A 27,673-nucleotide genomic window follows, 5' to 3' on the forward strand; every position below is an offset into this window, starting at 1 on the left:
GGATAGTTGAAAACAATTATAATAGTTAGATATATCTTTCCTTGGCCAGAGTCAATGAGGCGGTGCTGTTAGGAAGTGTGAACTGTGAACTGTATTCCTAACAGCTTGTTGTATATTTGGCCAAAACCAAAGAGGAAAACCCTGCCGACTTAATCATATTCCTCATTCATTGGACACGGCATGGTCCCAGAGAGTGTCGCCAACACTGCCATCTGTCAGGATATAAATGGGCATAAGACTTGGCTGTGTGGTTTTCATGAAGAATAGTTTATGCTATATGCAGGCCAATCTACAGGCTGTGATTTCTTTCTTGGTTTATAGTACATATAAAATTTATTTGCTTTTACACATCAGAAAATAATATATCTATAAATAAAAGTCACTTTAAAAAGCCACACAAATATACACAAAGCTTCTAAATATGATCTATATTTACCTCATCCTGGTTTGAAAATTCAGCAGTCATTGAGCCATCTTCAATATACTTTTAAGCAGTTACTACGATAAAAGTAACTAGATCAGCCTACCAAGCATTGTTTCTGAACACATTCTGTGAGTAAGTGTTTGGCAGCAGTATGAATTAGGAATGAATATTTCTGGAAAATAGTTCCAGATTTGGTCACCAGATGGAGGCAGAAGGCTGTGGGTAACACAGTTTGGCTTCGGCTGTGATGGTTTTTGCACAAATTGTGTCATTTCTATGTATTGTACAGACAAGTATGCATGTCTGGAATCCTCATAATCTCTTCTGGTAACCAGGGCAGTGGAGTTTGCTTAAGGCCCCATACAATACTGTTACACAAATCTAAAATGTAGAACTAAAATATTTTCGCATTTTAGCCTAGATGGTGTTTTTGAATGTGTGGTTTTCTTTATTTAGAAAATTAATTGTACAAAGAATTATGGCCATCAGTCTTTCAATTTAAACATCTCCCTGCAAGAATTTAAATCCAATTTAACGTGATATTGAGACATTTCTCATGAACATATCCCTTTTGAATTGAGTTGAAAGCAGCGTGACAGCTTCAGTCATACTAATTCTAACAACATACAATTACTAAGTTAACTGAAACATCATTTGTGTAACCAGGGTGAGTTCATTATCAGACTTCATGGATGATGATTACATTTTGGGAGTTAGTACCTACTAATATAAAGGTCCAAAATCAAGAAAGAATTAGAGGGACATTTCTACTTTCTACTACATACAATGTTCTTAATTTTATATAAACCTCATTCATTTTTCTATCTGGGTTTTACTATCTATAATCAATGTTTTTAGAATGTACAGTATGCATTTTAAATGTATGGCTCTTTAAGCCTAAGTATTTCATGCACATTATTGTTTAGTTCTTATGACTCATTGGGTTTAAATAGAAATGTCCTTTTTCTTTACGCAGCGAAATGTTCATTAGTAAAACATCTACTTAATTGTGTTCATGATTAGATTTAGCACCCCAAGGTGTAATAACAGTACATCACTGTGAGTGTTTGAGATATGGTAAGGGTTTTTCAAGTTTTAATGACAAACAGGGGATGCTGAAAGTATAATCACAATAATATATCTGTGAATATTCATAACGTAATGATTTGTTGATGTTTTATACTTAAATCTCACGAACGCAGTTAACAAACAAACATGAAACTAAAGTATACATAGTAGACTGTATACAGTATACAGAAATGAAACTGTGATATAAAGTTTGGCTCAGAGTTGACTGACTTGTAAAGTAAAAGTTGGTTTGTGAATTCACACATGAAGTAGAATATGAAGAATGAAGTAGACCATGTCGTAGCATAATATAACATATTCGCCAACGAATTCTGATCATGTTGTGATCAGCAAAGAACACAGCAGTAAAAGAATGGGTGTTGTCCACCAGTAGATGGCTCTATCTCCCAATTATTATGCCTGACATCCACCTCTTCCTGATGCCTGTATCTCCTATTCATTTGTCTTCAGTCACTGGAGAAAAATGCGAATCTGTCTGCTGTTCAGATATTTTTTTAGATGATTATTTTCTCTGTGTTGGCCTTTATTGAGAGAATTGTCTACACTCTGACACACCAACATAAGTTAATTGTTGATGCCTATTTGATCAGTTCATCATTTTACGACATACACATTGTTTGTGCATTGCATGTCTTAGATGCAATTAGAGCCTTTGCGAAAAGTTACATTGTCTCCTCTAATTCGACACCTAGAAACGTAATTCTAGGATTGTCTCACATCAAGTCGGCAATACAATAATCAAATCGTCAAATACATAATAGGTCTTTAGCCTATGTATGGATGTTTTTGCTGGTTGGAAAGGGATGTGTGCGCTTGTGTATAGGGAGGAGGGCGTGGTGTGGGTGTGATTGGGTAGGGTTATTTTTGTATATTCTCTTATTAGACCAATTATTTAGTTGCATAACAACCAGGTATGTCATTGAAATTATGTGCACGTTGTTTTATTCTTTCCTCGCACACGCGCCCAATCGAATTACACCCTCCCCCATCTCAAGTACAATTACGTGATGGGTGACGTTTCAGCATGCGGAGGAGGGCGCTGGGCAGGGACCACTTGGACCAAAGAGTACTGAACGCGATCTCGTTTTAACGCAGTAATAACGCATTCAGTAGGCAGTGGACCAGGGCGCCTTGCCGAAGCCGAGCCCATTGTCTCCTTTATACAGAGCAAGTAAGGGAAACCATTCGATTTGACCATCAAAAACAAGCGGATAGCCCTGAAAGGAGTCTCTACTGACAGGCATTTCGGTTTGCGAGCCACAGAATAGAGCAGGACACGTATTTAGGGCATAGTGTAGCCGATAACGGAAAATGAATCACAGTCAAGTTTTAATAATATGAGAAAGAACCGCGTTTTGTTGAAATTGGCGACTAACTATTAATGCTTCTGCGCCGTTTCGCTTTCAGATCTCTGGTTCTCACGGACTGCTTTTGATCATCGTTTGAAATCCTAAAATCAGAGATATTCCAATTGTAAAGAGTTAGTCTTGTAACCCAAGATGAATTTCCAGTCGGGTGTCCCAGTATCGGTGTCCGGTATCTCGCAGCAGTCTCAGCCAGCCATGCCTACTCCAGGCACGGTCCCCGCGCCCGTTCCAGTACCAGTTCCCCAGTCCATTCCGTCCCAGTTCGGATCCGGATCGTCTGCAAGCTCAGGGGCGGGCCAGTTCGGTTCGGGGACAGTATCAGGCCAGGCTGCTCAACCCGGCCCAGGGTCTCAGTTTGTTTTGTCTAACTCGGCGGCCATCAGAGCTGAGATCCATCGGTTTGAGTCGGTTCACCCCAATATTTACGCTATCTACGACCTGATCGAACGTATTGATGACCTGGCCCTTCAAAATCAGATCCGAGAACATGTGATCTCTATTGAGGGTAAGTATGGAAAATGTAAAGCTTGTGTGTTTTCTGTAGAGTGGTCACCCCCTAGTTGGTGTCATTCATGGTCGTGCCAGCTCCTGTGATGGAGAATGACAACAATGTCGCAAAACAGATTGTCAACAAACAATGCTTTGGCTAATCAGGTTAAATCCACCATAGCATGTTCCACAGAACCATAGCATGTTCCACAGAACCATAGCATGTTCTACAGAACCATAGTATGTTCCACAGAACCATAGCATGTTCTACAGAACCATAGCATGTTCCACAGAAAAACGATACATAACACAATTCACCCGGCACACATTTGATCCTGCATGCTAAAACTTTAGAACCAACACAAAATACAAATTCAATGACAGTGCATTGCCAAACGTTTTTGATCCTTGGCACCCATGTGCCTTGAACATTCTGCCATGCTCTAAGTATCGCAACGATCAACATACATGTGCTTGTCTCTGTGGTGTAGGCCTGTTTGATTATGAATATTGCAAACGAGTATACCTTTGAAATGAACATGTGCCTCCTGTGGTTATGATTTCAATAATATTTGTATTAGTCTCATTTGCTTTCTCTGCATGTAGAAATTCTCTCACCTAAGATAAATAATGTGTTAAAATACGTCTCTATCAGGGAGACTTTATGTTCCAAATTCCTTCAGACGTGTTGCCTGAATAGAAGTGAAAGGCAAAGTATGTGGTGACTGTTTGTCTATCGACAAAAATGTCTGCATACATGCCTACTTTGAGGCATGGCACAGGGGTCAGTGCAGGGACTTCACTGTTCATGAAGCACGTGTCAAAGTGCCTGCCTAAGACATTAGAGTAACAACGACATATTTCATGTGACTTACAACTCAAGCTTATGAATCAGTATAAGATTATACAAAAATCAATAATCACTACAGGGTTATGCTGTAGCTTTTCATTCTGATTTGAATGATGTATGTTTATGTACCACATACTGGCTCCATAAATGTGCTTTTAATAATATAGCCTATAGTGTTGACATTGAATTTACATCTTGTTACATGACAACTTGATTACAATGGAACCACAAGTCAATTAACTCAGTGATCGTGTCAATACTTATGTTGTTACTTGTTAATGTTGTTCTTTAGATAGCATCATGTGGTTTGGTTGGTTTCAGGGCCAACCCGTCCCCTTCAGCCCCTGAAAGAGGTCAAGTCTGTCTGTCTGTTCTTTAGCCTCTCTTTATGTCAAGATAAACCATTGACTTATCGAGTCAGGGCTTGGATATTCTTACAGTTTAGGCTGGAAGGAAATGCACTGGTTTATTTGAATGCAAATTGTTACATCATCGTTGTAAGGAAGCCATGCTTTTATGTAATCGCTTGATAGGACAACACTAGAGCCTTTTATGTGTCTTCTTAAAAGATGCAAGCATATTTGTTTTAATGAGGACAAGCAGTAGCTTGGTTCACTGCCAACACAGCGCCTGACTCAGATTCCCATTGTTTTTCCATCTAAAAGTCATTTCCTATGATCATTTCTGTTGGTGGTATTCCGATGCGCCCCTGTGTTTTTGCAGCATCCAAAGCATGCTGCTGCGATGTCTCCATCTTTTCAAGCATGACGGGCTGCAACAGGAGGCGCTGCACTCATATTCACCTGAGCTGTAGGGCTGCAGATTCCCCCTTCAATCTTGCATCATCGCAGGGTCTCTGTTGCTAAGAAACTAGTGGCTCATGCCTTCAGTTGAGAATACCAGAGAGAACATTAATTTAAGAAACAAGCCCTGCCCTCCATCCTTTCTGCACATGCTGGTGTCTGTGTGGATCATTATGAGCTGAGACGTATGTATGGTCATTCTCACACTCATGGACAAAATCCCAAGGGAAGACGAATGAAGCGCTCCGTGCCGATCATACCGAACGCTAGGTTAGGCTGTTTTCCATACCTCTCCCGCTCGCACTATTTGATATTCACATCACTAGTTGGTCTCAGCGAGCTTCTTTTTTTAATATACTGCAGTCACTCATAGCAGGAACGATGGAGGGATAGATTTATTTCATGTGATGCCCATTGTAGGTTCATCAAAAAGCGATCTACAGGTTATGAAAACCACAGGGTTTGCAAAGACACACCGTGTACAGTAAATGTCATATTTCTTCTATCAGAATGATGAAATAGTACCAGACACATTTCTGGTAGCATGATAGGATGATAAGCCGAGAACATTACTAGAATCGTTGGCTCTCAAAGGCTGAGCAGTATCTGTCAAAAATGCCTTGCAGGTGCACATGCACTCTGGAGGATATCTAAATGAAAACGGAGATTTAGGTCACATGGTGACCCTCATGTATGATTATCCATTTGACAAAATGGCTCCTTGTCCCCTAGCAGGGATACAGAGAGGGTGAACAGGAAATGATGTGCAGTAGGATCTACCAATCAACTCAAAAGCAGTTTGCAAACAGCAGGAAACAATGGAACATGTAAAAACTCCAGTTTGACTTTTGACTTGATCTAATCAAATAATACATTAGTGATCTTAAATGAACTGAATGAAATATGGATGGAACCACACAGATGGACTACACGGGCGAGATATGTGATGCTGTATCATTTTTGGTCAAATGATAGTATTCAGCTGCAGAGATGGGTTTTCATTCAGGGGTAAGACCAAATTGGAAGTGTGAATGAGGTATTTTTCTGAACTAGATTGGAAGCTAAGAAAAGAGTCTTGAAGATGGAAGTTTTATTATTCACACCTTGCATCCTCAGTGGAGTTAAACTAAATTTGATCAGGGGTTTGCCTGAAATACGTTGCTTGGTTAGTGGTAGAGAAAAGCATCTAGATCATTGAGATACAGAGGCAGCTGCTCAGATTGTGATCTAATGTGATGTAGGTTTTATTTTTAGATAGTCTTTCCAGTGTGGAGTTCTATTAAGAAGAAAACTCTCTCTGGGAATACTCGCTTTTATATCTACATACATTTCTGCTGGTTGTTACCCTGATTTATGTTCTTCCACCATACTTCTGAAGTATTAAACATAATTAGGTGGACCTTAACCGTATTACAATTTGTAATTCTTCATGTTGTTGACGTGTCTAGTTACATGATGACATGGTCATGATGTGTCAGACCATTTTCATGAAACACAGCAACCATGAAACAGCTGTTGATTACATATGAAATCCCAACTCATCAACAAACAGAATCCCAGGCCTCAGGTGTCAGGTCGGGGACCGAGACTCATCTCCTGATCCCAATTCTACCCCTCTGATTCTCAGGGAGGCTGTATGAGGAGTTGAAGCATGGGCTAACAAGCCTGTACTCACTTCAGCATTGACTAGAGCACAATGAAACATTGTACACAGAGCTGCCAGCAGAGACGACACAGAGAGATACGGAGGACACACACGGGACCCACGGGAGTCTACTGGCAGTGTAGCACCTAAACAGAACCCCCTGGCACACGCTGATTTTATGCATCTCTCCACCGTCAATTACCTCAGAGAACCTGAGGCCTCCAAGACCTCACAAAAAGATAACGGTGACAATAAGTTGCTGTAATAAATATGGTAATAGAAGATTGGTAATTATTCGCTCCCTAATAATCATAGAAATGTAAAACTATTCGATTAGTGTGGGGGTCATATGGCTGAGTGGTTAGGGAGTCGGGCTATTAATCAGAAAGTTGTTGGTTCGATTCCCGGCTGTGCCAAATGACGTTGTGTCCTTGGGAAAGGCACTTCACCCTACTTGCCTCTGGGAGAATGTCACTGTACATACTGTAAGTCGCTCTGGAGAAGAGTGTCTGCTAAATGTAATGTTTTTACCAACTATGGCAGACATGTAACTGGGGTTATAAAATACTGTTTGCACATCACTGCTCTCAAGGTTATGACTCGGGTCAAGTAGAGCACTCATTAAACATGCATTAAGATCATATTAGAGCCATTGAGGATTAGGATGAAGGCTAGTCATTTTTTCTCATGTTCAGCTGCTGAGCCTAAATAGGTCCCCTAAGAAGAAAATATTGCCCAGAAATGATTAGACAAAGTGAGGCTTCAGACCACATCCATGAGCAATAGCTTATACCTGTGGTTGAAATAATGGCCTGAAACAATTAGCATTGAAAATTACTTAGCATTCATCTGGGATGATTAAGGCTGGTACATGATTGAAATGATGGATACGTATGGATCCAGCACAGGCCATCTTTCCAAAATCAAGATAAACACAGGTTCATTTTCAGTGTGTCTCTGATACTGATAGTAGATTGTAGACACGCACTTATTGAAAAGCAGAGCAAGGGAAGTGGGCCAAAGCCCCCACCTGTGTGTTTCTCTTATGAAGGCCTCTCCTGATTAATGTAGTTTTTTTTGTTGTTGAGTGTCTCAGTGTTTACAGATGGTATCTATACCTTAGTGAAGCCTCACACGTAAACACATCTGCAAAGCCTGGACTCAGCCCTCTGTGGGTGCATTTCACATGTACTAAAGTCAGACAGAAAGGAACTTCTATCTGAGGAAGACTTTAAGGATTGTTCCTTTACAGTGCAGCAGTTTATTGTCTCCCTGCTGAACATTTTTGTCAGTTCCTCCTCACCTTTTCCTTAACAATTACAGTTTGGATTTGCATGTCTTTCGCAATCAGCCAAAGTCTTTCTCACTCAGTGAAGAGGAATAGGAACAAAGAGAACACCAGCTCCCTTAGTATTCCGTTAGTAGTTTCTGGAACCTGTTCATATCGTACGCTCCAAAGGCAGTGGTACCAAAGCGCCCTTTCCTTCAAAGTAGTGGAGCCCTACAGAGCTCCACATTCCCTCAGGTGATGGAACATAGATTAGATAGAACACCTACAAGGTATATGACACTTATGCTTATGTCACTCACCCTTGTGGGTATTGTTTTTCTAATAAGTGTGGTTGTGGTTGCCAAAAAAACCCTGTCAGAACAGAGCTGGTGTTGAACAGCACACTGCTGATGGCCTCGAGGGAAACCAAGGCTCAAATGAACCGAATCCCAGTTGCAAATGGTTTGTACCGCTCATACAGCAAGGTCAGTCGCTTCTGTTCTATGTCAGAATACTGTCGGCAGTGCACTTTCACTGGACAGATGTGTGGTCGTTGACAAGACTTGCAAACGCTTGTCACTCAAAAGCCCCATTGTCTGGCAATCACCCTCTTACAGTTCCCCTCGTTCTCCCGCGTCAAAACGCTCATTACTTCCCCATTCAGTTGAGGCCAACATTGGACTGGAGCTTTGACCTGCACCCGTCAGAGATGTACCAGGCTGTAGAGCTACACACAGGGCATGCGCCCCAGGGGTTGGAGGGCTGCCGTTGCAGTGGTTTGTCTGTCCTCCTCTTCACTGCTGGGCCACGGCAAAGGCTTAGCGAATATGACGCTATCCTCCAGAGCAGAATGGCCTCCATTGTTCTTGGGAACAAAGACTCTCTCTCCCTCCCATTGGTGGACAGTTGAAATGTTCCTCTGGTTTCGCTTGTGTGGGGGTGAATGGCCCATGTTTTTATTTGGTGGGGGGGGGGGGGGGGGTAATATGATCTGGTGCCTGGTCTAATTGAAATGCAGAAAAACTTTTTGGTGCTGTCCTCTCCTCTCCCCCCTCACATCCTACCCCAGAGAGGCTGCACCCTGGAAGGCTTGTGTCTGACTGAATTGTGATCACTTAACTCCTTTCATTCAACCTCTCTGCCAGTGGGTCCTTTGCAGATAGTTGAGATAGTGGTCAACCTCATTTGTCCTGTTGTGCGACCGGTATTAACGTCATCCAGATCCCATCACTGAGGTGCTCGTCTTTCCTGCCAGTGGGGTTTGGGCTGGAAGCAGATGGCCACTGGAGGAAGGGGCTTTGGAAGGCAGTGAGTGAGCAACAGATGGAAAGGCGCATATGCCTCCAAGTCCCCTCAGCCTGCCAGCAGTCCTGTGTCTAGCTGCAGAGATCCAGGCCTCCAGGATGGGATGGTGGCCTCGGTGGAGAGGGAACAAGAGGGACGGGCCTTGATCTATTCCCCCAGAGGAAGAGGAGATTCGTACCGTGGCAATACTGCCCCGCGAGGCACACATTTCCCCTGTTCATTAGAACAGGACGCCAGGCATATGTGAGGCCAGGATGTAGCGTAGTATGACAGCATGCACTGTGACGGTGATCGCACGGGGAGTCAGGAGTCTGTAACTCCCGCTCCTTGAAAGCCTATTGAGGACGCGCATTCAATTAATGAGTTGGTGGACTAAGGAAATGATATCCAATTTCTTAACGGAAATTATAGCAACAAGGGCATGTCACAGTGTCTGTGCATCAGTCAGTCCTCAAGGACATGATTTAGGTTTAAGTGTTGCCAACCCACTGTGGTAAAAAGAATGACTACCAGCTTGTGTGTTGATGGGCTGAAGACAGGGCTGTTGGAGGGTGCAGTATGAATGGAGTTTGCAGAGGACGAGGTGACATGAGAGTGTCTCACAGGCTGCCAGGCTTATTACAGTAACACCTCATTGCTTTGGAGTACACTAGAGATCTGAAAAGGGCCTGTTCTCATTTTAACTCCCTGTGGAAATATCAGGGAACACATTGGCATGAAATGATAAATCTGTTTTCTTCAAGAAAGGAATAGGGCCTTTTATCCTTTTAGTTTATCTTGTTTCCACCATGGCCAATGGGCAAATCCCTGTGACATGTTTGCCATTGGACATTGCCAACACTATTTATGTTAATAAACTGTATAATGCAATGCTATATCACTTTCAATGCAGTGAAAACAGCCCAGTGTTATTCCTGTATAGGTACATGGTGTAGTGTAAGTTGGCTTGGTTCTGTTATCAGATGTGAGTCCACTGTCAATGCAGCTTGTTTAACACATGTCAGAGTAGAATAATCACGCAGGTCCTACATTCCTCATGTAGGTGACGTAATGTGGTGTTGACGCTTCAGCACTGTGGCCTTGTGTGTGCTACCTTCAAAGGGCTTACTTAGGCAACATTCCATGGATTAACTAACATAAACACAACATTTTTTTTCTTTCTGTCTTTACATGCACTGGATATCCTCACAATATATTGTACTTGATAAATAGGGTTTTAAAAAGATAAACACAAATGTGTGGCCCTGGTATACTTCCCTGTCCCACCATTCTAACTGGTATTTGAACATTTGATTCATGTAAATGAGCAGTACTTCAACCTTGAAGTCCTTTTCCATGGTTCCACTCTGATTTGTGTCTGTGGGATCTTGGCCTTGTTCCTCAGGAGTGTGGAGACTGTGGAGTGGGGAGAGACTGTGTACTGGAGAGACTGTGTACTGGAGAGACTGTGTTCTGGAGAGACTGTGTACTGGAGAGACTGTGTACTGCAGAGACTGTGTACTGGAGAGACTGTGTACTGGAGAGACTGTGTTCTGGAGAGACTGTGTACTGGAGAGACTGTGTTCTGGAGAGACTGTGTTCTGGAGAGACTGTGTACTGGAGAGACTGTGTACTGCAGAGACTGTGTACTGGAGAGACTGTGTACTTGAGAGACTGTGTACTGGAGAGACTGTGTACTGGAGAGCATGTGTACTGGAGAGACTGTGTACTGGAGAGACTGTGTTCTGGAGAGACTGTGTACTTGAGAGACTGTGTACTGGAGAGACTGTGTTCTGGAGAGACTGTGTACTGGAGAGACTGTGTACTGGAGAGACTGTGTACTGCAGAGACTGTGTACTGGAGAGACTGTGTACTTGAGAGACTGTGTACTGGAGAGACTGTACTGGAGAGCATGTGTACTGGAGAGACTGTGTACTGGAGAGACTGTGTTCTGGAGAGACTGTGTACTGGAGAGACTGTGTACTTGAGAGACTGTGTACTGGAGAGACTGTGTACTGGAGAGACTGTGTTCTGGAGAGACTGTGTTCTGGAGAGACTGTGTACTTGAGAGACTGTGTACTGGAGAGACTGTGTACTTGAGAGACTGTGTACTGGAGAGACTGTGTTCTGGAGAGACTGTGTACTGGAGAGACTGTGTACTGGAGAGACTTTGTACTGGAGAGACTGTGTACTGGAGATACTTTGTACTGGAGAGACTGTGTACTGGAGAGCAGGCTCTGTGAAAGAGTCCACATGGAGGAAGTGTAATGTGACCCCATTACTGTTTATTCCCCCGTTTCCTGCATTCCCTGACTGGAATAACCCAAAGTTGTTCCACTACACTCCCCCTGGCTTTGACCCGGCACCCCAGTCATGCGGTCACAGACTCACCCCCATGTGTACCAGCACTGTAGGAACATGTTGACGGTGCTGACGGAACTTCAGAAGGGTTTCCAGGATGGGACGTCTGTTAGCACTGGCCGGTGCAGCTCCCAACTGGAGGTTTGGTTTGTTTCCTGTTGAGGTCCGTCATTGGCTTCATGTTTTATGTCCCAACTGGACATGAGCCTCTTTTGGCCTGTACTTTTTTGACTTTGCTTGAGTAGTTTTACAATAACATACATTGGTTGCTATGAACCATTTGTATGGACTTGAACATTTTAATACTTTGATGCATTTATAAGGCCTTGCTTCATCATATGGTGTCTTCTAATTCGTTACAAATAATACAAACTTGCTCAGGGCTACCAATAAAACACATCCTGAAAACAAATGTACCCATAAAATGTATATATACTGTATAATATAAACATATAAATATATACTGTATATACATTCACAATATGATGCATTGCAGCTGTAATGCTTTTTGCCTTTGACTTATTCCATGTTGGTCTCAGCCTATGGGTAAATTCTATATTACTTCACACACAGGTGGTTGCAGGCTAAAAGATTGTTAATATATTCTCAGCTTTTATATTCAAACAGCTAAGACCCATTAGTTATGCTGGTGGAACGCCTAATGACTGCAGTGCTGCAGCTTCTCAGAGACAGATACATACATCATGGAAAAGAATGTAGAAAGGACTGTGCAGCATGCTAAACAAGTAGACCTACTGGCAAAAAGACAACACATTTTTCAAAAGGGATCAGCTTAATGTGACTAAAGGGAGAAACAAACAGCCATAAACAACAGGAAAGGACCAGGAGGCAGTGTGAATGGAGAATTGAGCCAAGTCATGGCCACAGTTATTAGTTTTTTTCAATTGCATTGGCTCATTTCTCAAATGAGAATTTCCTTTTTTTTCTTCAAAACAATAAATTCAAATCTAGTTGTAGAAGTAGTTTCTTTTCACAACAGAGCTAAATTTCTTATTCATCCAAGCCAATACTATGTGTTTTCGCACAGTAAGTGCAATTGTATACAATTTGCATAATATTTACATGAACATGGCTTGCTACAAAATACTGATGAGTTGATTTTCAGTGAAACTGTCATACAATACTTTTTTTGTAAGTAAGTGATTTTGTGACAAATTATTATGTTCACTAACATGTGACATACAGTATGTAAAAATGGACATGCAAATGTGAATTTATGTTTACATGTAACACATTACTACAAAAAATATATTTACTAGCCTACATTTTGCAGAAGTGCAGTAGAGTTGCAATGTGACCGTGGTCACAATTGCTTACAGTTAAGTGAATGTTACCATAAGACTGTTAAAAATTAGCCAAAGCATTTGAGAAATCTAATATGAATGATCTCCTCAATATCCTGCTGGTTAGTAAGACAGTTACTATGGAGATTCGGTAACAGGAGAGACAGAATGCTACATTGTTGAGCAGTCCTTTCACACCAAGACAATTTCATAATTTTTTCTTTGATCATAGTTATCGTGTATCGTGAGGGGTTGGGGGTGCTTGTGAGGGTACAGTGACTGGTTAGTGGGGGGGGGGGCGATGGGGCTATTGTTGCCATGTGAATGGATGTTCCGCAGTGCCTACTTGGCAAAAAAGCATGCAAACCTTTCTCTCTCTTTGAAAGACGCTAAGCAACTCGCTCAGGGCCGACAGGATGCAGTTTTTCAACAGGATGACGAGATTCTCCTTATGGGCTGCGCAAAGAAGCTGGCAGCGAAAGTGCAGCGTTCAGCACCGACAAGAAAGCAGCCCTCAGAGGATGAGCTCCCCTCCATGTTGTGCTCTCACATGGGAGCAAACTGCTGCCCTCAGAGGAAAAACAAACATTCAAAAAGGTTACGTGAAAGAGAGAATGACAACACTTGCATTGAAACGCAGTGGAGCTCTGTAGCTGGGGGAGTCCTAGCTTGTGGTTCTTCCTGTGGTAAAACTGGCCTGACTATTGTCTCAGCCTGAACATGTTCACCACTGCTTTCAGACTTTGGACAATGGCATCCCTCTTTTACGTCAGTTTGCATGGTCATTTCTGAGGTATCGGCCTCCTTTCCCAACCCTGCCCTCTGAGTTAGCATTATAAAGGCCCTGCTTAATAAATGAGTATTAATGCCTGTGCTTGTGTGTGGATTGGTGTGTGTGGACAGGATTTAGAGATCACCATCATTGTTGTACTAGCTGAGCTGGACTGTTGTGAGAGAGAGGAGGTATGGTGATTACTGGTGCCTTGCTTTGACAACAATAGGCGGGTCAGATCACCCATAATGGATAGATAGATAGAGAGAGAGACATAGACAGACAGACACATAGATGCTAGGTTTGGAGAAGCCAGCTGAGTGGCATCTCAGTTTACTCGGTGCGGACAAACTGCTGTGTGTTTGTGTGAGTGTATGTAGGTGTATGTCTGAGGTGAGCCAGAATCAATCTATACTGAAGTAGCGGTAGGGGAAGCAAGGGCTTTCTACCTGCCTGCTTAGGTTACATTACAATGCCTGTTGTGTGTTCATTGCCCCGTACAGAAGCCACGTTGGTGCATCTCTATCCGTGTTTGAAGACGACGTGAGGCGGGTGGTGGGCGGGTGGGCGGTGGCGTGTTATGTAACAGCCAAGGAGCTGGCCAGATCAGCTCTGTGTCGGGGGGCTTCCTTGAAGCGTGAATTTCCCCTACTCTCAACTCCCCCTTCCTCGTCTGAGAGGAGGGCTGCTTAGTGGGAAGTGCCCCGGGGGGGTTCCAACGTAACGAGGCCTCGGCTGTGTTTCGGGTGGGGATGGGGGTGGGGCAGGGTTCCGTCTCGACGGCCTCCCCTTACACTACTTCCATGATGAGCCCAATTCTAACCACTTCCACTACCGACCCCCGCTCCCCCTCCCACCCTACCCCACCACCCGCCCTCCCTCCCACCCCTCCTCCCTTCCCTCACGTCGAGTTTCTGTTGCTGCCTGCCTGTCTGACTCTCTCTTTTTCCCTCTTTCTTTCTCGTGGGCTTTCCATGGCCTGGTTATCACTCCCCCGATCACAGAGCGGTGCTGTGATTCCTTTTGTTTGTGGCTCACTCTGGCAATCTTCCGCTCCGACACAGAGATGTTGTCAGATGCAGAAGGCCTGCGGGCAGGTCAGACAGCCTTTGTCGAAAGTAGCTGCTGTCTGTGTGCGAAGGGCTGTGGAAATAAAGCAGCCCAGTTATTTTCTTGATGAAAGCCTCTCACCTCGTCTATAGCCTTCACTCAGGTCAGAGACTATTGTTTTTTGAAAGGCATTACCATTTAAAAACAGGCCTCTTTATTGCTATGTGGCTTACTGAAGTACTGTACATGTGTGGGTTATCACGCATGAATAAAAACCTTGTCACCATGCATGTGTGTGTCGTGCACACAAAAATGGCAAATAAAAGATTCCACAGGAATCCATCTTCTTATGCATTCATATGGATCAGTGTTTTCAAAGTTTCTCTGTATCAATTGTGAAGTTTACCCTATTTGAACGTTGTAAAAAAAACATAGTTCCTTAAATGCAGCAGTTGGTTGGAGTTGAAATGCTTTTGTTGTTAGTGGTAATGATAACTTGAATGCTAGTAAATAGGCTTCTCTGGAGGAGAGAGAGGGTACAACTAGAATTCAATAGCAAAGCAAACATGGCAGGATTTTGGATACTTGAAGAAGAACCTTCACAACCCGTTACAAACCCTTCCATGCACTTGATGTTCTCTTCTTCTTTCTTCCATGGGAAGGTTTTCTTTTGGGGTGAAGCTTGAGTTTGGAATTTGAAACCGCCCTGACCCTCTTCTATGTTGTATGCTCACTTTAATTCACTTGACAGATGGAAATAAACATTGTCAATAGCCTTGACATTTTCACCAGCCATTTTGCTCTCTCGGGGCATGTTAGGACATTTTATGAAGGTGAATCAGAAATACTCTCTTAACCTTTAAAAAACCTTAGAGGAGGTGCACATCAGCTTGGCATATCCCCGCATGTACAACGCCTCCTGTCAGTGACAAGAAAAGCCCAATCCGAAGCCTGCAGACCCATCACAGTAGAGGCTTGTGTGATGTGGGTGGTTGGGTGGGTGGAGGCACAGTAATGTGCAGGACAGCACTGAGATGGAAATGTTCAGAGTTTCATGGGTTCTGTTGATTGGCATGCCTCGTGAGCCTCCACTTCTGTAAATGCGTGGATGCAGTAGGATGTATTTCCTGACAAGGCCCGGGTCCAGATAACAGCAGGGAGGAGAGGGGGGATGAGGACCAGCCCAGCATCTGTTTGTCAGACTATGTGGAAGACAGTTGAGGACAATTCTACTCTACAAGACATTGGGCTCTTCCAAAACACATTCCACACTTCTTTCTTTCCACTATCCGGAATTCTTAGCTGTCCATTTATTTAAGTCTGTATTTGGACAAATACAAAGCGAATTAAAAAGCTAAACAAGAAAGACAATCTTAACACACAAATATACACAAATGAAAGATTCATGAGACCCCTCAAAATATAATGTCAAGCTTTTTAGCATCTGACAGAATGCCAACCTTATGGGAACGTTTACATGATAAATCAGTTCTTGACAGCTTGCAACACTTGATGTTCTCATGAATCATTCATATTATTCTTTTGAGATACTACATTATGCAAATTGGATTTAATGAACTTACTCTGAAAAAATGTTGCACAGAGGAAAAGTAAACTGTAAAACTTTACCAAATCAAAGTAATGTGATGTCCAATTATTATTCTGCTGGCTTTAATGTCGATGTTGCCTGTCCATTGATTGATGTTCTTTTCTTTTTCCACATGTCCTTCCTTCATCACCCTACTTTGATGGATGCTGACCACTATCATCAACATCAAACTCTGAAGGTAAGTCCCATTTTGTGAATATACAGTAGGTACTAACTCTGCACAGTGAAAACCCATTGAAAACCCACCTTAGATACTACAGGGTCTCCATCCAGTGGAAAAGACAATAACCCCATTATAAATGAAATAGGTGGCTAATATGTAGATAGTACCATCCGATATATATATATATATATCCGGTTGATATGGACAGCACTCGAGGATTCTAGATTGGTGCTGTATGGACGGTTTACCTTTTGCGTGTCGTCTGCTGACCTCGGCAGACGGAGAGCTGCTTCCTCATTAGCAGCAGCTCAGATTGCCAGCTGTTAAAGTTAGGATTCAGAGATCTGGCTCCCGAACTGAATATGTTCTGGATCCTCACTGATGATGCTGACATTTGGTGAAGCAGGGGGCCTACATGAGGTTGCAGCCTCGACAAGCCCGAGGAATACTAATGCTTCCATTTTTGGAATCGTCCTGTCCCGTTCTCCCTCGGCCTTAGTCCGCCTTAATTGAAATGTGTGCGAGGCGTCAGCCTCTGCTCGAGCCGTCAGCCCAATCATCCCCGATGACTCGGACGTGACGATGTCGATGATTGCTTGATGACTGCTCAAAAGAATGAAGGGCAAGACACATGTCCGGCGTCCTCTGAGACACTGCTGCACCTCCCTGGTCTTCTCCCATCCAGGCTGCACCTCCCTGGTCTTCTCCCATCCAGGCTGCACCTCCCTGGTCTCCTGCCACCCAGGGTTTGTGGCACCCTGCTCTGCCTGGACAGCAGAGGAGGAGGGGGTTGGTGTTTTGGGGGGTTGGGTAATCATGATGCCGTATTAGGAGGTCTTAGGGCTGGAGGGGGAGTGCTCGGCTGATCCAGCACATGGTGTCTGCTCATACCCAGCGTTTCCCCCCGGGGCTCCCAGATGTTGGTGCCACCCCCTCGGCCCGCCTGGCCTAGTTCTCCAGGCCCACGGGCAGTGACTGGCAATTTGTCCAATCCTCCTGTGTTTTTTCTTCTTCTACAGGTTTAAGTCAGCCGTGTAATTACTGTGTACTCTCTAGCTCCGCTTGGCTGGCAGAGAGGGCGTCCTCCACGGCCACGCAGGCGCTGGCTCTCTGATACTCTCTAAGCCCTCTGAGCTCCCACCGAATCAGACCACAAACCTCTGATCTGAGCATGCTCAGTCCACTCAGTGTTGTGGAACCGGTCAGGTATTGTAGTGATGACCAGTGAAAAGGTTTGTGGACCATAGAAAAAGTTATTTCTCGATTAGAATTCGTAGCCGAGAGCTTGAAAGAAGGTTTGAGGTGGCGTGTGCTCCGGGCTCAGGGGGAACGTTCAGTGAGGAGGTTTTCCTCATCCACTTGGGTTTTCGGGGTGTTTTCTTTAAGCTCAACACGATTGCTCATTAAGCCGACCCCTCACGCACAGGCTCCTACCCCCCACAAACACACTCTAGTGATTTCCGCAGCCTGGATAGCAACATAAGTGTCAAAACAGCAGGACTGGACAACACCGCACACTCCCAAATGAGCACAGTTTGACTGCCGTTTTGACTGGGGCTCTGTAACCTCTGTACATATTTGTCACAGTGTTTATGAAGCCCAAGTGTTTGAAGCCCTTCTGTTGAGATCCGTACATAATTATGTTTTTCTCATGCTCCTCTTGCATGTGTCTAAAACAGTCCTGGTGCTGTTCCCCAGGAGGGCAGTCCTCTGCTGTTCCCCAGGAGGGCAGTCCTGTGCTGTTCCCCAGGAGGGCAGTCCTGTGCTGTTCCCCAGGAGGGCAGTCCTGTGCTGTTCCCCAGGAGGGCAGTCCTGTGCTGTTCCCCAGGAGGGCAGTCCTCTGCTGTTCCCCAGGAGGGCAGTCCTCTGCTGTTCCCCAGGAGGGCAGTCCTGTGCTGTTCCCCAGGAGGGCAGTCCTCTGCTGTTCCCCAGGAGGGCAGTCCTGTGCTGTTCCCCAGGAGGGCAGTCCTGTGCTGTTCCCCAGGAGGGCAGTCCTCTGCTGTTCCCCAGGAGGGCAGTCCTGTGCTGTTCCCCAGGAAGGCAGTCCTCTGCTGTTCCCCAGGAGGGCAGTCCTGTGCTGTTCCCCAGGAGGGCAGTCCTCTGCTGTTCCCCAGGAGGGCAGTCCTGTGCTGTTCCCCAGGAGGGCAGTCCTGTGCTGTTCCCCAGGAGGGCAGTCCTGTGCTGCCCAGAGCTCCATCAAGCTCTTTCTTTCCCCTGACGCAGAATAAAGCTCTCCACTCTTCATCTCCGGTGATGAGCTGAAATGTCATTCCCTCAAAATCCATTTGTCATCTGTGACAACAAAGAAAAAACAATAACACACGAGTGCCAGAGGAGAGGTGGGATGGAGAGGAGAGGTGGGATGGAGAGGAGAGGTGGGATGCAAACGACTCGATCGTCGTCGAATGGACTCACTTGGAGTTTGATCAAATCCCAATGTCAAAGGCAATCACGGCAACAGATGACTGACATTTTAAGAGTGGATAAACCGGGATGGCTATAATCAGGATCTGAGGTGTCCTGTGTGTTTTAGCGCTTAGTAGCCGTCGTATTGAGTCATCCCTGACGATCACGCACGATTGCTGACAAAAAGTAGTGAGTAAGACAGTGTTATTTATTTATTTCCTAATTTTTCACGGGGCCGACCCTTTTGCCTGGCCACCAGTCCACCCTTCCTCCGTAGCCTGTAATGATTATGGACTCACAGTCGGTGACAGGGAGACATGGGTGCTTGAGACGGAACATTCATTCATCGCCACCCTGCAGATGCTCCAGATAAGTGGCGTTACGTAAGGACTGCGGCGCATACATGAACAGAGGTGCGCTGAATCAACCTGCTCGCAACAGCTCAGTCTGGGTGAGCTCCCTGCGTGGTCGGACACCTCCTCCAGCTCTCCCCCCACTTCTGTCTCTCTCTCTCTCTCTCTCTCTCTCTCTCTCTCTCTCTCTCTCTCTCTCTCTCTCTCTCTCTCTCTCTCTCTCTCTCTCTCTCGCTCTCGCTCTCGCTCTCGCTCTCGCTCTCGCTCTCTCTCGCTCTCTCTCGCTCTCTCTCTCTCTCTCTCTCTCTCCCCTGTCCACACTGCTCTGTCTGTTTGGGCCGCTGGGACGGACAGGGGTTTAAAGTGAAGGAAATGACAGACAGTTGTGGTTATGTAGGTTATGTCATGTCAAACACTGCCGGCTTTGGATGTTTGCTTCCATTTCTTTCCCAGACCTTTGAGTGATGTTGAAGCACTTAACTATGGGGAAAGTACGACATGATAACGATGCTTTCTGCAAATGACTTAGTTAGGTCTGTCTCTATGAGAATATTTACTGGGATACTCAAATTTATGGCAATTGAAGATTTGCCTCTTTTCTTGTCTCAGACAATATATTTGTATTCTGCTGTTCGTAAGCATTCTTTCAGCACCATGTAACAAAACTTTGGCTGGAGCACCCTTCAATATTACTCCAGAAGTTGGAAAATGGGGACTGACGCAACTGTTTCCACGCTAGTCAAGCTTGATGTTTTGGGCCAGAGGATTCTCTGTGCCAGCCTCTGAGTGTGAAATGTTCTGTGCCACTGTCAGCAGACAAACATATGTGTGCACACACATACAGTACCAGTCAAAAGTTTGGACACACTTTTGACTCGTACTGTACACACACACAAAGTCCAAATGTTCTATATCTAGCTTTTTCTAATACTTATGTTATCACCATGACATACAGGACGTACTATCAAACTGGTGTTGTATTCCTGTTACACAGACTTGGAGACCTGTTATAGAGATTTGAAATGAAGGATTTTCTTAGTAAAGAAGGGATTTGAGAGGTCGTCGTTAAACCACATAATCTGTTCAAAACTGCCACAATAGGATTGGACAACTTAACAGTATCACTTTCCTTATGTTAGGCAAGTATATTGTTAGGGATGTCCATGGTCAGTAGCTTTACACCCGCTGAATTTGAGGTTCCTTTGAGAAATGAAAAGGGAATTAGGTTACTTTCTATCAATCATGATTATTTATTGAACATGGACAGTTTATCAATCATGACCATCTCAAATGGTCACTGTCCTTGTAGGGTCACCAACCACCACTCAGCCTGTGACCATATGCCTTGCTAACGCAGACAATAAACACACAATCCTATCAGAATAAAACCACTCTTAATACATATATACATTTTACACATACAAGCATAACTAAGAGAAATTCCTTATCAGTAGGTAGACTATCACCAATCATATTCTCACTGGTGTTTATGTAATTGTGGCCACAAATGATCCTGCCAAAGCTGTGGGCACAAACATGAGCTAGGCATCGTGCTGAAGAGTCAAGACCCAAGAGCATCCGCTTTCCCTGGTCCTGTTTGACGTAGGAGGAAGAGGAGGAAGAAGAGGAGAAGGAGGAAGAGGAGTGTGGGCTCGGCATGTGCAGTCAGGAACCAACCAGAGTCATCACTCAGTTCCAAATCTCTGCTCGCTCGCCCGCAAGCCCGCTCTGCTCCAGTCCAACCCCCCCGGCAGGGCCATCTGGAGAGGATGCCAGGGACTGGCCCAGTGGCACCACCACACTCGCGGGCCTAGGACGGCTGCCAGGCCCAGGAGGAGAGTCCTGGAGGGGGGGAGAGGGCTGTGTTCCAGTGGAGATCTTGCTGTCCTGCGCCCTCGCTCTCCCCGGTGTTGGACGCCAGCCCAAAGTGCTGACGTGGACTGTCACAACCTCGCCACATGACAACACCCAGATCATCTCTGATCCAATCATGTTCAACATGGCAACTTGAGCGCTTCCTGTCGGCGGCGTGGTCACTGGCCCCGTCAGGGCGCCACACACTGCGAAGGCTTCTACACCACCTGACGTGACGACACCTCTCAAAACCGAATAGGAAGTTTGGCTTGTTGTAATCAACGGGTAATTATTCTGATTGGGTGCTAATAATATGCAATTTTTGGGCTGGTTTTGTTTGGGAATTAAGAGGTCCCTCCTCCTATGCTGTTAGCTCTTCATTTGGAGCGGTTGGGGTCAGCTCCGAGGCAGTGAGGTCCAGTCTCTGCCAGCCCTGGTCTCCCAGGAGAGTGCTCTACTGCTGAGTGTGGTGTTCCTCCACTTAATGAGAGCACTGGCTACCTGCTGCCTGCTCATAATGAGATCCAATATATGCATGTGCGTGTTTGTATCTGTGCAGTATGCGTGCTTGAATGGACATATAGGTGCTCTATAGTGCGTGTGCACATGCGTGTGGATGCGAGGGCACATCTTGGCCATCACCATTTCCACTGGGCCTAATGTGTGTCTCATCTTCCATGAATGTGCTTGATTACTCCATTCTTCCTCTTAATAAAAGAAAACACGTCAACTTCCTGTTACTGCCACTATGATTTTCTCCTATGCCACTCATGTCATTATGTTCAGAACACGGCATTGGAGATGTTACAGACACGGGCTGTGTTTTGGTGGCTCCTAGTACCCTGGCTTTCTTGTATCTCTGATATAGTTAATAGAGCTAGCCCATCGAGCCCATCTACCTCGTGTCCAACTGCAGGCTAAAGTGCCCTCTGAAAGCCAATGGATTTTCCGAGCCTGGGAGAAAACAGACATTGTTGATAACTGGACGGTGGAGCGGATATCGTCCCACCTATTCTCCTTCCCTGTTGATAGGTGTCCGACCTGGATAGCTGTCCTCCATATTGTTTTTTAGCCATCGTACCACATCAGTGTTCTGAGGGGAAGATGGGAGGGAATTAGCAGGGGAAGGGACAAGAGGAGAAGGAGGGCAAGAAGCTATTTCCGACTACTGGACCCCAGCCAGTGTTTGTGTGTGTTCACAAATGAATGGCCTTGACTGCGTGCCAGGTGTCGTCTCCCCTGAGAGGAGCTCGTCATGGCCACTGATGGACGATGATGGGATCCTTCCCCTCTCCGTCGGATGGGAGAAGCGGCAACCCCGGAGAGCTCACGCCGTGAGTCCGACACGTAGCCCGCTCTCTGACAAACCTACGTTGAGTGGTGTTGTGACAGCCGCGCTCTCCCTTTCCCCACACAGCATATGCTGCTCCACCTCACGGCATCATGGGACTTGAAGTCTTTTAGCAGAATTGGTGGTGGGAAGTCGGAACTTGATTGTTTTGGGGTTGTGGAGCCTGGCTATTCACTGCCGTCATATGGCGTTTGTTTTGTATTTATCGTCAAGTGTTCTTTTCGCAAAAGATTTGAAGTTAGGGTACATAGTTCCTGTCATAGTTCCAATTTAAAGTGGACTAAGTTTGTGGCCTAGCCGTTAGTATACCATCAGGAACCATGGAATCCAAAGATGTGTGCTTTAGTCCCCTAGGAGAAAGTGTGAAAACACTCTTTTCTTGACCACATTATCATTGATATTGTTGCAATGGCCTGCGGGACAAACAGTGTCTGTCTTCTTTTAAGAACCTGCCAGCAAAGGGTCTTTCAATATTTCAATTGTTTGTAGGCTTTGCTGAGGTAAACATTGTGCTCATTTTCCCATTAGAAAGACACAAATGTTACCTGTTTTTTCTGAGGCCTCTCTCTGAACTCTAGCCTATGCTAATCTGGGTCTGTGTGTGTGTGTGTGTGTTTTGGTGTGTGTGTGTTGGAGTTGTTTGTCAGGAACGCAGTATGGAGCAATGAGCCTTGTGTTCCTGCTGTGCATCTTTGGTCTCTCACTGTGAAAGCACTTCCGTTCCTGCACACGCACACACACACACACACACACACACACACACACACACACACACACACACACACACACACACACACACACACACACACACACACTCTCTCCTCTCCTCTCTTTCTCTCACTCTCTCTTTCTTTCTTGCTATTCCTCTCTCCCACTCTCCCTCTTTGTTTCTCTCTCAGTCTCTCTGTGTTCTTTCTCTGTTTTCCTCCCTCCCTCTCTGCCCCCCTCCACCCCCTGTGCTGTGAGGGGGGACGGGGGCGGTTGTGCAGTGTGTGTCAGCAGCTGAATACAAGCTGGAGGAGGAAGAGGAAAGAAATTCACAAAAATGGTGGATGTGTTCGTATGTCTGTGTCTTTGCATTGCATCTCTGGGAAAACCTCCAACCGTGACCTTGTAGGGCTGTATGTTGTCTGTGTGCCTCAGCCTCTTCTCTATGGGAGCTTGATTTGATGTAAGGCTGCCTTTTCTTTAGTTGTCAACATTGCTGCTGTGCGGTGTTCACTGAGGACTACGCAACAGTGGCACTGATGAGGGCAACACCAGCCTCCAGTGGAAGTATGCGTGTGTGTGTTTCAATGTGAACTTTTTGTGTGTCACACCCTTCTGACAGCACACTAGCATTGATGAATGCCTCATCAGCCCCCAGCAGTAGGTTCACTATGCCACATACACACACGCACGCACGCACACACACACATACACACACACACACGCACACACGCACACACACACACACACACACATACACACTAGAGGTTTTCTACTTCTTTCTGCCGTTTGTGATATACAAGTCCCGGACACAAGCAAAGGGGCTCTACGATATTAGCATGGTCCATCAGTTTAGCTGTAAGCATCTCTGATCTAAATGTTCTGCTAATCAGAGATGGCTGCCTCCGGCTGAGGAGGAACATTAGGCTGTAAGTCTGTGTTCAAAATGAGACCACTGTGGACAAACAAACCAGTACATCCAGCTTTCGCTTTTCTAGTCAACTCTTTTGGGTCCCCCCCCCCCCCCCCCCCCCCTTACAGTATGTACATGGGCACACATGGGAGATCTTGTATGACACATCAAAATGCAATGGCGACGGGTTTGAGAAATCTATTGTCATCATGGTTTCGATGGTGTTACAGTTAGTAGTGAACATAATACTGCCTTTTGTCCCTTCATGGGCAGCACAGCACGCAGCAAGACAGCTACAGTTGAGTGTGCTTCTGAGCATTCAGACCAAAGTAGTAGAATGACGACAAAGGGTGAAATGGATCAGGTCCTGTACACGAGTGTACACGGGTGATAAGTATATCAATGAATGGATGAAAAATACACAATTGAACAAGTGCAGCGAAAAAACCCGAATTTTGTTTTCACACTCAGACAGATTCAAGTGTGTTGGGGTTGCCTAGGCAACAGGTTTGCCGGTGGAATGGATTGGACGAGTGGGCGTGCAGTCAGCAGGGGTTTGTGGGCTGGTGAGAGCGGAGGCTGGCGATTGGCACATAGAGTACCTCACATGGGTGTCCATTGCTGGAATCCCATTGCTGCCCTATGGACGGTGACCTTTCTGACCTTTTCCCACTTGCTGGGACTTCATCGGAGGGTCACAACGAGGTGACATGTCAGTCCAAGCACCTCCACTATTGTTGTGCTCGGTGGGTGGGAGTTTGTATATCGCATGTCAATGGCGACCTCTCTGAAAGGCCTCGTTTTATTTGTTGACAGTGCATCCCCCGAAATCTTAATCGTAAACCTTAACCTATCATGTGAGCTGTTTGAAGAGAGCCTCGATTAAGTCTTTAAAGTTACTTTCTCAAAGAAGCATAACCTGCTTTACTCATACCACTGTTTCCTTTCCTATTAAGGTTTTCTCCTTCAATTCTTGAGAAATAATACTACATTGAAACATCTGATACAGGAGAAACCTGTTGTTATTATGTGTGGTGAAAACAAAGATGGTGGTTGGAAGGAACTCCTCTTAAGAAGGCACAACGCCTCCACACCTCTCCTGGGTTGAATGCTTGGAGACCTTGAAGAAAAGACCCTAGAACATTCACCACAGGTTAGCCCCTCTGCTAACCAGTGGCTCAAACAAGGTTCTTATCTCTGGAGTCCTGTAAGACTCTTAGAGCCTGACTGAACATAAGACTGGCAAGCATTAGAAACGCCGGCAGTCAGGGGGCTAGTAGACATCACTGCGTATAAATATTGTATGTGTGACACGTATAGAATGGCCATCTGATCTGTGTTCCACAGATAGTCCACGCGTCCTCTAGGTATGGTTAACCATGCTGTATATGCTTGCAGATGCTGTTTGTTTCTGGATAACAGGGATATCGGCCAATGCACGCGACTGATATCCATGAAAAAACATTATGGCTCACATGACAAGTGATATGTCGCTTTCTCTTATTTGTTTGCTGCCCCTTGCTGTCTCCCCTGCCATTTTGTATCCAACTTGTGAGAAGGAGTGGAGAGGAGAGGGAAGGAGAAGAGAGTAGAGTAGAGGAGTGGAGAGGAGAGGAGAGGAGAGGGGAGGAGAAGAGAGTAGAGTAGAGGAGTGGAGAGGAGAGGGAAGGAGAAGAGAGTAGAGTAGAGGAGTGGAGAGGAGAGGAGAGGAGAGGGGAGGAGAAGAGAAGAGAGTAGAGTAGAGGAGTGGAGAGGAGAGGGAAGGAGAAGAGAGTAGAGTAGAGGAGTGGAGAGGAGAGGAGAGGAGAGGGGAGGAGAAGAGAGTAGAAGAGAGTAGAGGAGTGGAGAGGAGAGGGGAGGAGAAGAGAGTAGAGTAGAGGAGTGGAGAGGAGAGGAGAGGGGAGGGGAGGAGAAGAGAGTAGAAGAGAGTAGAGGAGTGGAGAGGAGAGGGGAGGAGAAGAGAGGAGAAGAGAGTAGAGGAATGGAGAGGAGAGGAGAGGGGAGGGGAGGAGAAGAGAGGAGAAGAGAGTAGAGGAGTGGAGAGGAGTGGGGAGGGGAATGGAGGGGAGAGGAGAGGGGAGAAGAGAGTAGAGTAGAGGAGTGGAGAGGAGTGGGGAGGGGAATGGAGGGGAGAGGAGAGGGGAGAAGAGAGTAGAGTAGAGGAGTGGAGAGGAGTGGGGAGGGGAATGGAGGGGAGAGGGGAGGAGAGAGGAGAGGAGGGGAGAGGCAGTCAAGCCTTTAGTGTGAGGAGGCAGCTAGCTGCGTGGGCCACTGCCCCAGTGATGAGTCTCTTATGTAATAGATGTCACTCACCCGCTCTGGGCATGGGGATGGAACAGCCTCCTGTATGCTGGGCTGGCAGACTTCAGAAGAATTACAGCCGCTGTTCGGTTAGTTTTATGATTGTTAAGACTTTTTTCTGCTCACTTTTTGACAATCTCTACTACGGGGTGCTATCTGATAGTAATTAGACTGGTATTGCTTGCAGCTGTCATTATGGTACGGCATGACTTAGGCAGTTGTTGGTTAGCTGAAATATGCGTTGTAATTATGTTTTTTTCCCTATTTGGCTGAGAGGGAATGATTTGTTTTATAGTTCAGTAATTTTGTGTTTTCTCTACATTCAGTAGGCTCAGTCTGTTCCACTGTGGTGCATGAGACACATTGCCAATTATAATACCCTTACAGAGGGCTGCCGTACAACAAATCCTCACAGTCAATTAGGATAGCTAAAATAAGTTGGTAAAATAATATGTTCCAGAAATGTCTTCCATCATGATTGTCCTCAGAAAAAAAAACATGCAAATGTGGATTCTGATCAATTCCACACGGTAGAGCAACAGTGACACCATCTGGACATGGTTTGTCACCACAGGCACAGCACAGATACGGTTCCGTTTGACCTCTATCTGTTGTCGAACCCTCTGTCATGCCATCTACACGCCCTTCTCTCATTTGGGAAGCGTGGGGAGAGGCCTTACAGCAGGACACAAGGAGAGAGACAATTATAGACCCACTGCTGCAAAAGGGAGCTTCACGCAGTTGCAAAAATAGAATATGTGTGTTGTGTAGTGTTCTGCTCTGTGCGCTACGTGGGCAGAGCTTATGGTGGGATTTATCTGGATCTCCTCCGTTTATTGTGGCAAGGCAGTGCAAGGCAGTGCTCAATTGTTGGCTAAAGTCAGATTATCTATTTGTTTACGCTCCGCAGCTGTCCTCTCCTCCGGGGAACCTGCATCTGAATCGTTACCATGTTGTATTGTCTCTGGGCCTCTTGCATCTGCTGCAAGTGTCACGAAAATACCCCGCCCTTAAAAACAGAGACGCTAAATTCATTGTCCGGCAGGATGGTATTTTCCTGTCAGATTCGTTCAGAACGATTGTGTCCTCACTGACAGATATTCGTGGGGTGGGGGGTGGGGAATTTATAGTTTACCCTCAAGTAAAATATCGTCTTTGAGAAGCACGGGAAAGTTTGTGACATTGTTTATTGACAGTTGCTATCTGCCGGGGCATTGGCCTTTCGGTCCCCAATTTCCAAAGGACACATTCTTACAAAACAACCATTTTCAAAAGGGAAAATGTCACTAGGAGTCCCTGTACAATCT

General features: G+C 45.4%; 1 protein-coding gene across 2 annotated transcripts in view; it reads left to right on the forward strand.

The window, feature by feature from the left end:
• Positions 1 to 2,548: 2,548 nt before the first annotated feature.
• The window catches only part of agap3 (ArfGAP with GTPase domain, ankyrin repeat and PH domain 3), a 112,045-nt gene continuing 86,920 nt past the window's right edge, over positions 2,549 to 27,673 (forward strand). For both annotated transcript variants that reach the window (XM_062481092.1, XM_062481095.1), the window contains exon 1: positions 2,549 to 3,385. In XM_062481092.1, coding sequence (XP_062337076.1) covers positions 3,013 to 3,385 — 373 coding nt within the window. In that variant the 5' untranslated portion in view covers positions 2,549 to 3,012. The remainder of the gene's footprint in view (positions 3,386 to 27,673) is intronic.

Source organism: Osmerus eperlanus, chromosome 16 (assembly GCF_963692335.1).
Source record: "Osmerus eperlanus chromosome 16, fOsmEpe2.1, whole genome shotgun sequence".
Taxonomy (NCBI): Eukaryota; Metazoa; Chordata; class Actinopteri; order Osmeriformes; family Osmeridae; genus Osmerus; species Osmerus eperlanus.